Here is a 14,596-nt window from a genome sequence, read left to right on the forward strand (position 1 = left end):
AGCAAAAAAGGAGATAAATTTTTGGGTGACCACTTGGTCTGTGCTGGATTTGGTCCTTTGCAATATCCTACTAGTTACTTACTCTGTCCTACTAATAGTCTAATACTAGTTAACTAGTAGCTTGCTCTTTCGATCGATTATGATTTCCGAGGGTCTGTGTTTCCAGTCCCTGGAATGTGTTCAAGCCGTTGGATACTCGGAAATCGGTACATACGAGAGCACTCCGTACACAAATACCTCCTAGGTGGGTCATCCTTTTTTTTTTCTCTGTCAAATTTCATTGCTTTTTCCTTCTTCATCTTCAAAATCCGGATTGATCCTGTCAATATCAGATTACTATTACTATTATTATATAACCTTCCGTGCTTGTGGATCATCAGGTAGATAGATGTTGTAGTACTACCTAGGTACTCGGTATTTAGTTACCGGTAGACGAACGATGGATTTGTCACCACCCAAATGCAAGGAAGAGGGTTTGTTGCCTCTCTACGGAGTAGTTACGGAGTAGACTCTGCTTAATGTTCTGAACTTCTGCATTCGGATGGACCCTGTTTAGCTGCGCTCCGCCACAGCTGACCTGCATGAGCTTGGATCAATCAAGATGTATGTTGGACCACTCGGCTGATGGCGGCCTCTTTTTTTTTTTTCACTTCCAATTGACCAGTATGATTTATTTATCACGAACGGAGACTCAACTTCCGAAACCTTGGAACACTGGTTATGCATGGATCCCAGATCAATCCCAAAAGTTGAACAGTCGACGATAAATGAAAGGAAAAAGGGGTCCCTGCTCAAAGGATTCTTTAAAGCCCTATCTTCGGTAGTACGTACATAGGGTTATGTATGTATGGGGGATATCCGTATCGTATCTATAGATGCCATCTGGCAGACGGGATCATTTTGTCGCACTCTAGAGTCTAATCCAGCCAAACAGCAGCATCGATTCTTCCGGAATGCGATCCCGCGGACTTGTGAAACGGAGCCGGGAGAGAGAGGGAGAGAGAGAGAGAGAGAGAGATTCATCTGAGACCTGCCTAGGTACTGTCCTAGCCGGTGGCGTCTGGGATTCTTGCTGGCTCATTCTTTAGTGTCCCCCGCCTCATGTTTTATTCTTAGCAAGAAAAAGGAACTGAAGAAGCCCTCGTTATTGACTCCGAGACTCGTCTCCTGACTCGGCGCCAAACTCGACTGGGAAGATCGCGAGTTACCAGAAACGGATAGAGCTCGGCCCAGACAGCAGAAAAAAAGTCCGTCTTTCTCTTGATAAGTACATAACTATGTAGGCTATGATTCGCACTAACTAACGGGCTCCCTAGTTAATATATGCCGAAAGCTTACCGGAGTTGTCCATAGTTAGTTAACTTGGGTGGTTTAGTAACTACTCCGTACCTAAGTCTAGGAATATACCAGGCAATAATATAATCATCACAATCAGAATAGTGGCATATATCGTATACTTTTGGGTACCTTTCAAATGAGCGTTTCTTGTGGATTGTATCTTAAAACTACAAAACTACTACTAACTAGGTCCGTAGCTAGCGTTCACGTTTAATATACAGTACGAGAGCTCCCTCCAGATATAGGTACGAGTACACCCACATCAGCCCTAGCAGTACGTACCGTACCACGTAATCGCCGCCTAGTCTCATTCCGGCTCTCCGGTTCAATCTCATTACAGTAGATCACGCGTTCTCGTTGCTGGTCTTTTCCAGAATCGTCTTCATCATCTCGTTTCCAAGGTCAGCGGCATCGGAGAATCGAGGTGCAAAGTACTGTTGGATCCGTTCAAAGCGATCTCTGTACGATTCAAAATCTCCGAACGAAACGCAGTCGGACCATGCCTAAAAAGAAGAATGATGTCAGCGGTTTTGAATCTATACCAATACCCCCCCCCCCCTTGCATAGGAGGGATGTGGAGAAGGAAAGCGTTCCTTCTGACCAGGTGTGGGTTGGCACTTACCCTAGCGGCAAAAGTAAATTCTAGATCGTCTGAGCGAAATGTGTTATCGTCAATCGCCGTATCTAGCGCTTCGTCCAAGAGGTCTGGGTTTCGGAATAGGTACTCTGTGACTCCAAGCCACAATCGGAAGAGCTATAGATACCCCCAGTTAGCCTAATTGCCCCAGATATATGACATAGCATGACATGACATGACACAACGGCGTTCGTTTGGAAGGACGGCAGCCGGTCTCTTAAGTTTACTCAATCTGGAAAATGAAGGTAGCGCAAAGGGGAGGGAAAGAGAGAGAAAATAAGACAAAACAAACCAACACAAAATAAACAAATGAACGTACTGGAGTAGAGCAAATCATATGGTCATAGGGCACGATGCCAAGTTTCGACCAACAGTCAACAATGGCCAACAGACTCAGGTGATTGTTGGGAGGGGATGCTTCGCGAGGTCCCTTGGACAGTGAGAACCGGTCTAGCACCTCATCCCTAAGCAACAGGTCCTGTTTCTTGGTGTCTTCTCGGAAGACCGCGGCCCCTGCAGCCCTCACCCGCTTCTTCAGTTCCTCCCTTCGTCCCTCGATCATGAGTTTGTAAAGCTCCGTCACGGACTCGGCGTACTGTCGAATCTGTTCCTTGGCGGCTGGGTTGAGGATCGCAAGGCCCGCATAGACGTGCCATTTGTTAGAGTAGATGCGCAAGGTAATGTTAATCTTGACATTCTCAATTCCTCCTACCCAGCGAGAGATTTCCCACGGGAATTGCCTATTCGCATGCCATGCAGTGCCCATGCTCAGGAACGCCGCATGTGTAACGGCCTGCGTGTCTGCTGTGATACGATCATGCATCTCACCGCTGAGGTAGACATACTTGGAATTAAAACACGAGAGGACCTGCGCAACGAACTGGAGGCTTTCGTCCTTTGCACGATGTTGGATCAAGACCTAATTGAGCTAACGGTTATCCTATAGTTCCTTGTCCTCGTGGGTAGATGGGATTTTTCTTTTCCTTTTTTTTTTTTTTTTGTTGTTGGGGACATACCAACGGTTGGCCTTTGGGATTCACCTGAGGACCATGGAGGGAATGGCAGGATACAATATCTACATCCAGGGGGAGATGTTTATCAAAGGCAGCCAGCTCGGGGGCTTTGCAGGAGGTTTGGCCGCCGACAATTGCGCCAACTTTGGTAGCTTTTTTTTTTTTTTGCACAGGTTAGACATGCGACGGAAGGAGCGGTATCCTTAGGCTGATAAAGCTGCACATACATGGCCCATACTCTGCGACTACCCGGTCGATGACTCCGGCCTCTACGCTGTATATGATGAAATCGCTAATCCTGGAAACAAGGTGTCCATTCGGGTATATTGTTATACCTTTCTATATACAATAATGAGTTTAAGGGACAGACAGCGTGAGCTGTGAGCCAAAGACGTACTTGGGTCTCGAATTCTTTCTTCAATTGATTATAGCTATCGGGTTTGTCACAAGCATTAATCCTTTGGGAGGTTAGTAAATATCATTATATGAGAATAGAAGGTATCAATCAGGATCCTATTGGTAGACTAGTTAGCACGAGACCCAAGAAGAAAAAAATATGGGAAATCATGTAACAGAAGCAAAACAATTCAGACAAAAAAGTAAGGTAGCGTGGTTTTTACATCATTGACAACTTGCCGGGTCACCATCATGCCAGAAAGGCGTCGACAGATCACCGGCAAGTCATACTCGAGCCAAATGCACTCTAGTCATCATGCAAACAATGGGGTAAAGGGTAAAGGGGGGAAACACAAAAGCTTACCTCTGAAGAGAAGATTTGTGGACGACAACGGATAGCCCTGGAATAGACAGGAAACTGTGAGTATTACCTCCAGCCAGCATCGCTCAACCGCTGGGCATACATCTTGCCCATATCTCCCATTCCAATGATGCCAATGGAGGCGGTCTCCTTGGTAAAACCCATCCTGATTGTAAGCAAGCGAAGGAAATCTTCCCTCCTCGAAACAGATAAAATATTACAATGTCTGGTGGAACACTCTTCTCAAAGACCGAACCATCACACCGGGTGACGCTGTCGAGCCTGGTTTTTCGAAGAACTGGGTACAGAAAAACCCAACACAAGGAAGATGAAACGAAGACTGTGTGAGTCTTCGCTGCGGAAAATTTAAATACTTGCCGAAAAACGGTTTTCTCACCGCCTTCGGTCCGACTGTTCCTCCGACAGTCTCCACTACTCTTGCCTCAGGCAGTTTCTTTTCTCGCTTGACAGTCATCTAGCCAATCAAACCCCGCCAATCCCTGGTAGGGCACACATCCGCCAACTCCACCACAGATTTTCTGCTATCCTCAAGGTACAGCGGACGCCGCAAACTTCTGTTTCTTCCTCTTCATATTCCATCCATCCAACCACCAGCAAGTCAACAAAATGCCTCCCAAGAAGACCGCCCCTGCCGCTAAGGAGAACGTCTCTCTCGGCCCTCTGGCCGGAGATGGTGAGCACCTTTGATTTTTTTTTTTATACTGTGATTATTGAAACTAAGTGTGTTATCTAGGCAAGCTCGTTTTCGGTGTTGCCCGTATCTTTGCCTCTTTCAACGATACCTTCGTCCACGTTACCGATCTTTCGTTCGTCTTTCTCTCTCTCTCTCTCTCTCTCTCTCTCTCTCTCTGTATATCGTACAGTTGGGATAAGTCATACTGATAGTTAATATAGCGGTCGCGAAACCATCTGCCGTGTCACCGGTGGTATGAAGGTCAAGGCTGACCGTGACGAGTCCTCCCCCTACGCTGCTATGTTGGCTGCTCAGGACGTTGCCACTCGCTGCAAGGAGCTTGGCATCAACGCTCTGCACATCAAGATCCGTGCCACTGGTGGTATGTACCTTTCCAGCTCAGTCCCAATCCCAATCGCTAGCGCTAGCGCAATCGCAATCGCAAATTATACATATATATATATGTATATATATATATGCAGAAAGCTAATAACATCAAATAGGTAACGGTACCAAGACCCCCGGTCCCGGTGCCCAGTCTGCCCTCCGTGCCCTTGCCCGTTCCGGTATGCGCATTGGCAGAATCGAGGACGTCACCCCCACCCCCTCCGACTCTACTCGTCGCAAGGGTGGTCGCCGTGGTCGTCGTCTGTAGGTATGTGCGGGCTTGTTGGACCTTTTGTTCTCAACTTTTGCAGGCAAGCCTCTTTACGAGATTTTTACTGTATCTGTCTTGGGAATAACTAAGGTCCTGGCAACGCGGCATTACCTGCTGATGTGATGTGGATGGAATAAACGCGGAGAACGGCATTTATCGCCTGGTCTTCAATTTTTTTCATGTCCAATATGATTAAAACAGTTATGAATGTGGTTTTGGTTGGGTAGATTGCTGCTTAGGTAGATTAATATACTCAACTGGACTATTATATATATTTTTTTTGTCTCCCTGCCTTTTCGTTGCGTAGATATATTTCTTCCTCGTCTACTCGAATTCGACATCATATATTGTAAACACATAGATTTTCAATTAGGACCAGACATCTAATTCCTGTGAATCAAAGCATGAAGTAACTTAAGTACGAAGGTACTTAGCTTGCATATACGGAGTATTAAATGCTAGTTAAGTTGACGTCAGATCTCCCCAACTGGTCATCCAAATTTCTCTTCTCCCCCCCCCCCCCTCTTCCCTTCTTCACGAACCAGCTCAGATATTCGTTCTCCTTACCAAACAACACAAATCAACGATTCCTACCGATTCCTCTCATATCGAGTGCATTCAAACTTAATGCGACTCCATACAATCCTCTTCTTCAAACGCCAATAACCCACCCACCAATCTAAGAATCTCAAACCAGGAAACAAACAACCCTTAACAGAAAAAAAAAAAAAAAAAAAAATCATCTGAAGCAAAAACGAAAACAGAAAAAGAAAGGAAGGAAAGATGCTCCTCCCTCCACCGCCAACCCTCCTCCTCCCAAACCTCCCCCCGAAAACCCTCGTCGGAATGGACCTGATCGCGTTTACATCGACCCCGAACTTCCACGGCATCCGCGACATACCCCCCGGGTGGCATTTCGTATATACCGGAGCGACGGAGGTTCTCTCACTTCGGTGCGGGGGGTGGTTTTATGTTTCCGGAACCGATCATCCCGATCACACACTTAGCGATTCGAGAGTGGTTACGATTTCTACTGCAGGGGTAGCTGGGAATGAGCCCGAGATACGCATCTGGCGCTGGAACCCACAAACCGAGACTCTGGAGCCTTTGTCCTCAGCCGAAAAAGAGCAGCATGAGGCGATGCGGTATAAAGCGAATCTGGGGAGAGTGTGGCAGAGCGGGGGGTTATTCGGGTATCGGAGTCGGGTTCCGAGAGGTTTCATGCGGAGAAGTAATGCTAGGGATGGCACTGATACTAACACTGGTACTGGCGGCCCAAGCGAGGGTGTTGAAGAAGAGGAAGAAGATGAACAAGAACAAGGAAGAAGGGATTGGAACGCACTCACGGATCGATTCTCAGGTCAACTATTAACGAGGGTCACAGGGGAGCCGAAGCTTGATTGTGATGGGCGCCCCCGGTGGGTTGTGACCTCTGCATCGACGGCGAAGAGAGATAGTGATGATATACCTGGTCTGGGGCCTGGAGGGGGGCTTACAAGTGGTGAGTCCCGTTCTGATGCAGGTGCTGGCACGGGCACAGGCACAGATACAGAGGGAGAAGTCGAAATGGGAAAAGATCAAGAGAACGAATTCTCGTTTCTCCCTGTTGATTTGAAAATGACATGGCGGGAGGGTGCAATCGGGCGTGAGAGGACAGAAGCAGCGCGTGACCGCTCATGGGCTTTGGGTGATATAATTCATCGGGTTTCTTTACTCCACCCCGGCTCGGACGAAAGCAGTTCAAATAACGGAGAGAGCCAAGTACTCGGAGAACTTCAGTTCACGTTCCTGATGGGGTTGACTTTGATGAACTACTCGTGTCTGCAGCAGTGGAAGCGGCTTCTGAGATTGATATTGACCTGTCGAAGGGCGATTGTGGAGCGGGAAACGTTCATGCGGGACGTTCTGAGGCTATTGTTACTGCAACTAAAGCGGTGCGATGATATTGAAGGTGGATTTTTTGATCTGGACGGCGAAGAAGGAGGGGAGTTTCTGCGGAAGTTGTTGAAAGGTTTCCGCGGGGCGCTTTACGAGGTTCTCGCGGATGGGATGGAGTCGCCTGTGAAGGCTGAGTTTGATCGGCTCGAAACTTGGGTGAAAAATGAATATGATTGGGAACTTGATCGAGAGGCTGTAGTTCGCAGGGGAATGCTTCAGTTAGAGGATGGGGAGCAGGTGGAAATAGATATGAACGAGGACGATGAAGATGATGAGACGGGGGAGTATGCACCCGTCATAGTTGATTTGGGGGACCAGAGCCACAATTCACAGTGATAACTGAGACTGCAAAAAAGCCTGGAATTAATTGTTAAGCATGACATGTATTAACTAACTAACCGTCAACATATACCCAATTTCGTTTGAACCAAATGTATCTAATTCTCAATAATAATAATCTACCATTAGTATACTATGTATAGTCTGAACGTATAAGACGGCCACCAAGGGTCAACCCGGCCCACCTCTAATTTGACTTTTTTTTTTTTTCTTCTATATTTATTTTTGGCTCTCATTCTCAATGAGATACGACCATTCGTGGTTCTCCTGGCCGTCCTTGCCAAACATGATAGCCTCCAGCCATGACTTGATCTGCGCGGCGTATCCAGCACGCTTCGCACCGGCCTCAAGCATGTTCATATCCAGAGAGCCTTCCCTGATCAGCTTCACAGGAGTAACAAAGTACTGCACTTGTTAGCATGTCTGGATTGATTTATATTTTTGGGGGGGGGGGGGGGCAACTTACAGCAGTGCCGCAAACAAAAGCCTCAACGATCCGACCCTCTCTCCAAGCCTGCTCAATATCCCGAATAGTAAATGCCCTTTCCACAACCTCCAGAGCACCAAGGTTACCCAAAGGCTGAGCTAGCCGTGTACGAGCCAACTCTAATACACTGCGACGAGTCACACCGGGGAGAATCAACTGGGTCTCCAGAGGTGCGGTGACAAGCTCCCGCTTGCCGGTTTCTTGATTCTCCCAGATAATAAAGAAGTTACTGGCTCCGGCCTCGGTGACCTGGCGATCTTCTCCGAAGAGCCAGAGGACCTGGTCGAAACCCACAGCCTGGGCCTTTCCATGAGCAACCAGGGAAGGTCCGTAGTTAGCTCCCAGCTTAGCATATCCGAAGCCGCCAGGCCAGGCGCGAATAGAATCCGGCGAGGACGAGAGGAGCTTGAGACCGGGCTGTGCGTCACCTTCCGTCTTCTTGAGATTAGATGGGTCAGGCCAGGGGACGGCGATGATGAACAGAAGGGCCTCCTTGGGAGTTTGGACGCCCAGATGGGGACCGTTACCGATCACTGTGGGACGGAGGTAGAGGAATCGGCCGGGTTGGTCCTTGGGAAGCCAGCCTGTATCGAGCCACGTTAGTGATAAAAACGACCCCTCGAGAATTTACAACAAAGGGGGGCGCTACATACGGGGACCATCGATCTGCATCAACTTCGCAATAAGACGCTTGAGCTCCTCAAACCGGAAGCCAGGCAAAGAGGCACGGGTTGCGCTGTTGGCCAGACGTTCACCGTTGCAGTCTGGACGGAAGAGACGCAGCTTGCCGTCAAAGCCACGGTAGACCTTCATACCCTCGAAGCATTCCGTGGCATAGTGTAGGCAGGATGCTGTAGGGGGGATGCTGAGGTTCTGGAAGGGCTTCACCTCGGGAGTCTCCCAGCCATTGGCAACTGTCCATCGAACAGTGACCATATGGTCAGTGCAGTAGGAATGGCTCAGCTCTTCAGGAGAGCCAGGCAGAGGGACCTCCCTAAGGTTGGTCGATCGAGTGACCTTGACCACGGAAGCGTCGAGCTCAGCCAGAGTCGGAGCAATGGAGCCCATTGTGAATAATAGTGAGATGTGAGGAGTTTTGAGTTGAGGTATTCTGGAGTGGAGAGTTTCTACCAGTTCGTATCGAACGGGAAGGAGGTAAGACCGACTTTGGGACCAAGGTGCAAGATATATATATATATATATGTCAACACCCAAACCCCACCGACTAGTTGAAGGCGTTACAGAAGTAATTCATGCAATTGCAGCGAAAAGGAAGCCAGTGCAGCCAGAGTAAATGTATGAATCCCGATGAGTCACGATAAGATAGCGGGATCGATGTGACTACTGGCACGAAGTATACGTAAGTATGCACTGAACCTGGCCTGATGCAGCATGGGGATTCTCACCAAAGCAGGGAAAAGAAATTATTCTGAGGAATTGATAAGTCCTTGGACTCAATCCCGAAGCGTTTCTTTGCATTTATGTTATCATTATTGTTCCCCCGTGGTTGAGGGGCAAAATTAGTTTTTTTTCTCTCTTGGTCCGGCCCGAGAAATTTCCAAGGCTTTCGCCATCAATATCCGATCATCCTACAATCAGGATCAAAGGGGATTCTTCTTCCTGGAAGTGACTAACACACAGGAAACCGGTTGATAGGCTCATTCCCATTGTTCTGTGCCACTTTTTCTTGTTTATTCGGTCCCGTCAATATCTCCCAAATGCCCCAAATCTCCACTGCTCTCTCGCTTTGCCCCTCGTCTGGCCGATGCTAACCGACCGTCTTAGCTGAAGGTCGAATTAGAGAGCTGGAGGAAGTATAGAAAGGATGATATCTGAATGAGTGCTGGCCCTGAAATACAGCCATTTTGAAGTGGCTTCAGGTTAACCCTTGGTCGTGGTACTTAGTCCATCTGTCAGTGAGTTCGAAATCAACTCAAATTGGTTGACTATCCACCAAACCAACTCTGATCGACTCAAGGCCAGTCCTGTCTGTGAAGAAAGGGGGTGGTAGGGGGGGGGATAAAGAGAAGAAAAGAATAGAAAAAAGAGGAAGAAATAAAGAAGAGGAAGAAGAACATTAAGAATAAGATCCAGGTTTATCAGATTGTCACAGTTTCAATGTTGTGTTTCATTGTTGTCATGTTTTGTCACATTTTGTCACGTTTCTCTATGTACATAACTAGTAGGTTACTTTAATAAAAACAACCAATCTTCCACCACCTTTTTCCCTAACAGCAACCCATGCTATACAGATCCTTTCCATTAAAGTAATGAACTAGACTAGCCCTAAGTCTAAGCCTACCTCCTTGTCTACCTACGACAAAATCTAAGCCTCCGTGTTGGTTTGCTCATTATCTGATCTCGCAATCTGTTCAATCAGCTTAGCCAGCCAGCTGAGTTTGACCTGTCTTTCGGCTGGCTGCACATGTAGCGATCTGTGACTCTCTGCGAATCAGTCAAGAGCCTCGGTAAAAAAAAAAGAAAAGAAAAGAAAAGAAAAGAGAGAAGGATTTCCGAGGCATACTCCGAGGATTGCCTTGCCACCAGTGAGACATGCCCCTGTGATGCACAACTACTCTGTGCGCTAAGACTCCTAAACAAGACGGAAAAGGTTCCCGCGCGAGTATGGATCATCTAATTGTTGGAATATTGCAGCATGGCAGTCACATGTTATAAATTGGCCATGTGTGGCTACTGCCGCTAATCAGGATCGGTATGAAGTTAGGCAGGATAAAGACGAAGAACTTGATATCAACCTCAGGGTTAAATCACCTTAACTGGCTGGTTAAATCTTCCGCCCATTACTTTCCCTTATGTTAGTTATTGGGCGGAAATGTTACAGACTTTTGGGGGGGAAGGGGGACAGAACCCGCTTCGCCGGGACATCATAATGGATGGGTGTTGCATGTTAAAGTATTCGATTTCTTTCCGCAAGCCTCCTTGGACTAGACGGATGTCTTTCGTGAGATGCTCCTGGTCCATACCTCTGTTCTTATATAATAATGCCTCTCATTGCTCGTCTTCTAAACTCTCCTATATAGTGTTAGGGAGCGAAAGCGAAAGCAAAAGCATAGCAGGAACACCCTTGCACTTTCAAAGCTCATATAAAAGCTTTAAAGTCGGCATACTGATATGAAGGATCCAGCTTCGTATGTGGTTGAAATGGGAAGGTACTACCTATCTGGAATTTTCCATCAATAAGAGTAGTTCATATGAACAGGGTCCTGTAACCCTGCCGACATAGAAGCAATGCGGCCCCTGTGAATTGTGCTGTATGGATATACCATGTTCAATATTCATGCTCTTCCAAGCCGGACTGGGAAATTTCTGAAAAAAAAAAAATGATTAGCGGTTCATCAATCTGATAGGCTTAGTAGGTGTATGCTCATCCGCTTTCGCACCTATAGGCAATATCATCCTCCCCAGAAGAGCTGGATAATATCTGGATGGCAAGTATATTTACTCTCCTAGATACATTTTCCATATTCGCGGGGCTGTTACAACAGCAGAGAGTCCTTTGCCAGTCATTCATGATGAGTAGGTGTCCCTCGTGTTGACGTAGTGAGTTCCCTGAATTTTTATTCTATATTTTTGTCTTTTTAAGATCTTGCTGCCTTTCCACCGCCCTCTGCGATGGCCTCTGCATGCCTTTGTAATACACGCGGTTCGTATTTCCTATTCCGAGGATTTCTCAACCCTGGTCATCTATCCCGCGTGTTTACCTCCGTTTCACGGGAGCAGGCTCCCCTGGAAGGGAGCCTTTTAATTCTGCAAAAGTCAACATTGGTCATCATAAGGAATTTTAGAGAAAAGTGGCCATACTCGGTGCTCACGAGCTCCCCTGACGCGATCTAGACCAAAGCCTCTTGAGGAGCCCAATGTGCCTGAAAATACTCAGCCTCCAGCCGATAACCTCTGGCATCAACCCTCACAGATTCCCCCCTTTCAACCGAACAGTGATATGAGGTTTGATAAAATATAACTGGGACAATTGTTTCCCTCGCGATATCTCATTTCGTTGTCCAGGCTGCCCACGAGAAGCATGGCTTCTAATGGACGGGATAGACAACTACCTACGATCGCCCCTGGGCCCGGGCTTATATCGACACATCGGCCGATGCCCAGGAAGACAAAAAGCTCAAGCGCCTGCTTGTCATGTAGACAAGCGAAAAGAAAGGTAAGATGTTTGGAATCAGCTCGTTCTTCAACCTTAACCTGCCAGTTGGGAGAGGCAAAGACCCTGCCTGGTCAACCACAGAGCAGTTCCGAGTTTTGTTGCCGAATTTCTTCAATTCTCCAGTTGTATGAGTTAGCTAATCTTTTTTTTCTTTCCGTCCGATTATAGTGTACTGGACGTCCGGCGCCTTGTCACGCATGCCAGAACGTGGGAGGTGATTGTGTCTTCGATGAGACACTCGATCTGCGGCGCAAAGTCGCCGCGAAAAGAACCCTCGGAGAAATGGAATACTACCGGGGTTTGCTGTTTTCCCTCTTAGAGTCGCTTCGAACGTCGGACGAGGAAAGGATGCATCATGTCTTGGAAGCTATACGGGGGAGTGATGATCTGAATGATATTGCTACCGCACTTGAGGCCCTTCCCGTCGAGCCAAGTGACACAAGCTTGGAATACCCTAGAAGCATAGTAAGTGTGGAAGAGAACAACGTTCTACAGGGACCTTTGGTGATCGATCAGCGATCTAGAATAACGGTGGAAAAACTTTGTGATAATCCTTTGTTTCAAGTGCCGGCGAGACCATGGACCACCGTGACGGACGACAATCATCTCGTTTCACATCTGATATCTCTGTACTTTGTATGGGATCACCCAACCATACAGGTGATAGACCAGGAGAGGTTCTTGAGGGATATGGCCAGCAAAAACACAAGCTCCAAATTTTGCACCCCTGTCCTCGTAAATAGTATTCTAGCTGTGGCGAGTGTATGACCATGCTTCTACCTTAATGTCTATTTCGGTCGATAACTTCTTCTGACTATGATAAGACATACTCCGATTTTCCTGAGGTGTTTGGCGTCCCTGACGATATAGCCTCTCGAGGGCAACATTTTTTTATGGAGGCGGAAAGATTGTGGCAAGCACAAGAGGGCCGGCCCTCGTTGGCAAATATCCAAGCTGTAGCCCTCATGAGCCACAGGTAAGTCATTGCAGAGGCTCTGGCGACTAGGCTTGGACCCTGGCCACGCAGCTAATAAACCAAAGTCTAAAGCTCCACGGCAAAGATGATATCAGCTGGCTTATGCTTAGGCAGGCCGTGCAACTCGGGCAGGATTTCGGCATGTTCAAAGCCCCCAGAACAAGGCATCATGAATGGGATCAAATGCCGGAAAATGTGCGGCGTATTTGCACATCGACTGCTTGGGGAGTATTTATTCTAAACTCGTAGGGTGCCCAATGACACAAGCAGCTGGCCTTTATTAACTGGTTCAGCAGGACAATATCTATGGATTCTCAAAAGACGACAAATCTTGAATTCCCTAGGTCAAGTCTCGATCCAATGAATGACCGCGAGGAAGATTCCATTTGGACTCCATACCCTCAAACAAATCATGAACACTATGCTAGAAAGCCATCACTTGTCGGGTATGCCATGGTTAGATTGGCCAATCTAACAGAAACCATTGTGGATATCCAGAACCTATTGTTTGACAAGGCTTTGGATATTAGCATGAACGAGGTGTGGGCAAAAGCAATCCAGTTGCACGCCCGCCTCGAAGCGTTCCTAGAGAGCCTACCAGATACCACCGTTCTTGGTATTCCACCTGTCCCGCATGTTCTCTTCCTATAGTAAGGACCCGGGGACGTCACAAATTTTGGCGAAAATTCTTAACCATGAGCTGCAGCATCAGGTGCTACCAGATATCGATCGCGCTATTTGGGTTCTTTCTCGAGAAACAAGACCTCGATTGTTTGTTAGGCCCATCGAAGGTAAAAAAAGCCAGATGGAACCAAGTTCTCGCCGCAAAACAAATAGCTCGATACCTCCGATTACATCGTGAAAATTTTGGGTTCCGACAAACACCAGGCACTATGCTTGGTCCTGCAAACAGCAGTGCTTTCGTGTTAGTCCGGTGTCTGTCTGACAAGGACTCGATCGATGCCTTCGTTGAGTTGTATCGGTTCATAGTTTCGTTCGGTAGACGGTTCCTTCCGGCCAAAGAGACGATTTGCAAAATCAATACGATTATTCGTAACTCAGAGTTCAAGCTGCCGTTCGAGATCGTTGGGGTTCTTTCCCAGGGAGAATCCGAATGCTCGTAGTGGTCATTCTTTATGAATCTGAAACTATTGAGAGTGAATATGTAGCTAATCGGCAAAAAAATTGTCAACGAGGCGAAGCACTTTCGTTCAACCATCCTAGCATATTTTTCAACGCTTGGGTTGTGGTGGGAGAGGGCCGGGGTCCAAGGAAGGTACGTTTAACAACGTTCTGAGAGAATGGGAGGGTTGAGAGCCATTCTGGGATAAGAGTGTTGTCGCAGCATCAGCAACAATCATGAAAGAAAGAGTCCAGTCGGATAGCTGAATAGAGACAGAGGGTGCTCGTCGGCTACTCACCTTTCGAGAGTCGAAGGCATCAAGGGTCGATGACAGAAGATAGGCCTGAGCTGAAACCTTAAGAATCTGTGGTGAATGATTGCAAGTTCCCGTGACGCACCTAGGTAGCACGTTACTGCTCCAAAGAGGCTCTCCTTTCTCAGGCAGGTGGTGGTTTAGGG

The 14,596-nt window shown here is 47.5% G+C and overlaps 6 protein-coding genes across 6 annotated transcripts; 3 read left to right on the forward strand and 3 right to left on the reverse strand.

Annotated features, from left to right (window-relative positions):
- Positions 1-1,682: 1,682 nt before the first annotated feature.
- P175DRAFT_0558875 (prephenate dehydrogenase (NADP(+))) lies at positions 1,683-3,910 on the reverse strand (the record flags this gene model as incomplete). The annotated part of the gene is made up of 7 exons (XM_040900873.1): positions 1,683-1,841; positions 1,961-2,092; positions 2,295-2,894; positions 2,992-3,140; positions 3,216-3,327; positions 3,386-3,446; positions 3,816-3,910. 7 exons carry the CDS (start codon positions 3,908-3,910, stop codon positions 1,683-1,685), a joined length of 1,308 nt encoding a protein of 435 aa, XP_040750704.1.
- Positions 3,911-4,372: 462 nt separating this feature from the next.
- P175DRAFT_0482489 (40S ribosomal protein uS11) lies at positions 4,373-5,377 on the forward strand (the record flags this gene model as incomplete). The annotated part of the gene is made up of 4 exons (XM_040895495.1): positions 4,373-4,439; positions 4,500-4,572; positions 4,661-4,821; positions 4,943-5,377. 4 exons carry the CDS (start codon positions 4,373-4,375, stop codon positions 5,092-5,094), a joined length of 453 nt encoding a protein of 150 aa, XP_040750705.1. The 3' UTR covers positions 5,095-5,377.
- A 379-nt stretch (positions 5,378-5,756) lies between these two features.
- Positions 5,757-7,456, forward strand: P175DRAFT_0502844 (AAR2 splicing factor family protein). Its single transcript, XM_040897486.1, has one exon. It carries the CDS (start codon positions 5,881-5,883, stop codon positions 7,369-7,371), a length of 1,491 nt encoding a protein of 496 aa, XP_040750706.1. The 5' UTR covers positions 5,757-5,880; the 3' UTR covers positions 7,372-7,456.
- A 137-nt stretch (positions 7,457-7,593) lies between these two features.
- On the reverse strand, positions 7,594-8,929 carry P175DRAFT_0440981 (branched-chain amino acid aminotransferase, cytosolic; the record flags this gene model as incomplete). The annotated part of the gene is made up of 3 exons (XM_040894051.1): positions 7,594-7,779; positions 7,841-8,445; positions 8,515-8,929. 3 exons carry the CDS (start codon positions 8,927-8,929, stop codon positions 7,594-7,596), a joined length of 1,206 nt encoding a protein of 401 aa, XP_040750707.1.
- Positions 8,930-10,082: 1,153 nt separating this feature from the next.
- On the reverse strand, positions 10,083-10,562 carry P175DRAFT_0297836 (uncharacterized protein). Its single transcript, XM_040892801.1, has one exon. The coding sequence runs from the start codon at positions 10,493-10,495 to the stop codon at positions 10,238-10,240; it is 258 nt and encodes an 85-aa protein (XP_040750708.1). The 5' UTR covers positions 10,496-10,562; the 3' UTR covers positions 10,083-10,237.
- Positions 10,563-11,903: 1,341 nt separating this feature from the next.
- Positions 11,904-14,138, forward strand: P175DRAFT_0510590 (putative C6 transcription factor; the record flags this gene model as incomplete). Its single annotated transcript, XM_040898522.1, has 7 exons — positions 11,904-12,038; positions 12,207-12,503; positions 12,534-12,800; positions 12,863-13,014; positions 13,080-13,259; positions 13,311-13,664; positions 13,721-14,138. 7 exons carry the CDS (start codon positions 11,904-11,906, stop codon positions 14,136-14,138), a joined length of 1,803 nt encoding a protein of 600 aa, XP_040750709.1.
- Between the last annotated feature and the right edge of the window lie 458 nt (positions 14,139-14,596).

The sequence above is a fragment of the Aspergillus ochraceoroseus genome (genome assembly GCF_002846915.1).
Source record: "Aspergillus ochraceoroseus IBT 24754 chromosome Unknown P175scaffold_6, whole genome shotgun sequence".
Taxonomy (NCBI): domain Eukaryota; kingdom Fungi; phylum Ascomycota; class Eurotiomycetes; order Eurotiales; family Aspergillaceae; genus Aspergillus; species Aspergillus ochraceoroseus.

Excerpts from the sequence above, each read along its gene's own strand:
- P175DRAFT_0502844 (XM_040897486.1), top strand. The coding sequence starts at position 5,881 with ATGCTCCTCCCTCCACCGCCAACCCTCCTCCTCCCAAACCTCCCCCCG.
- P175DRAFT_0297836 (XM_040892801.1), bottom strand. The coding sequence starts at position 10,495 with ATGATCCATACTCGCGCGGGAACCTTTTCCGTCTTGTTTAGGAGTCTT.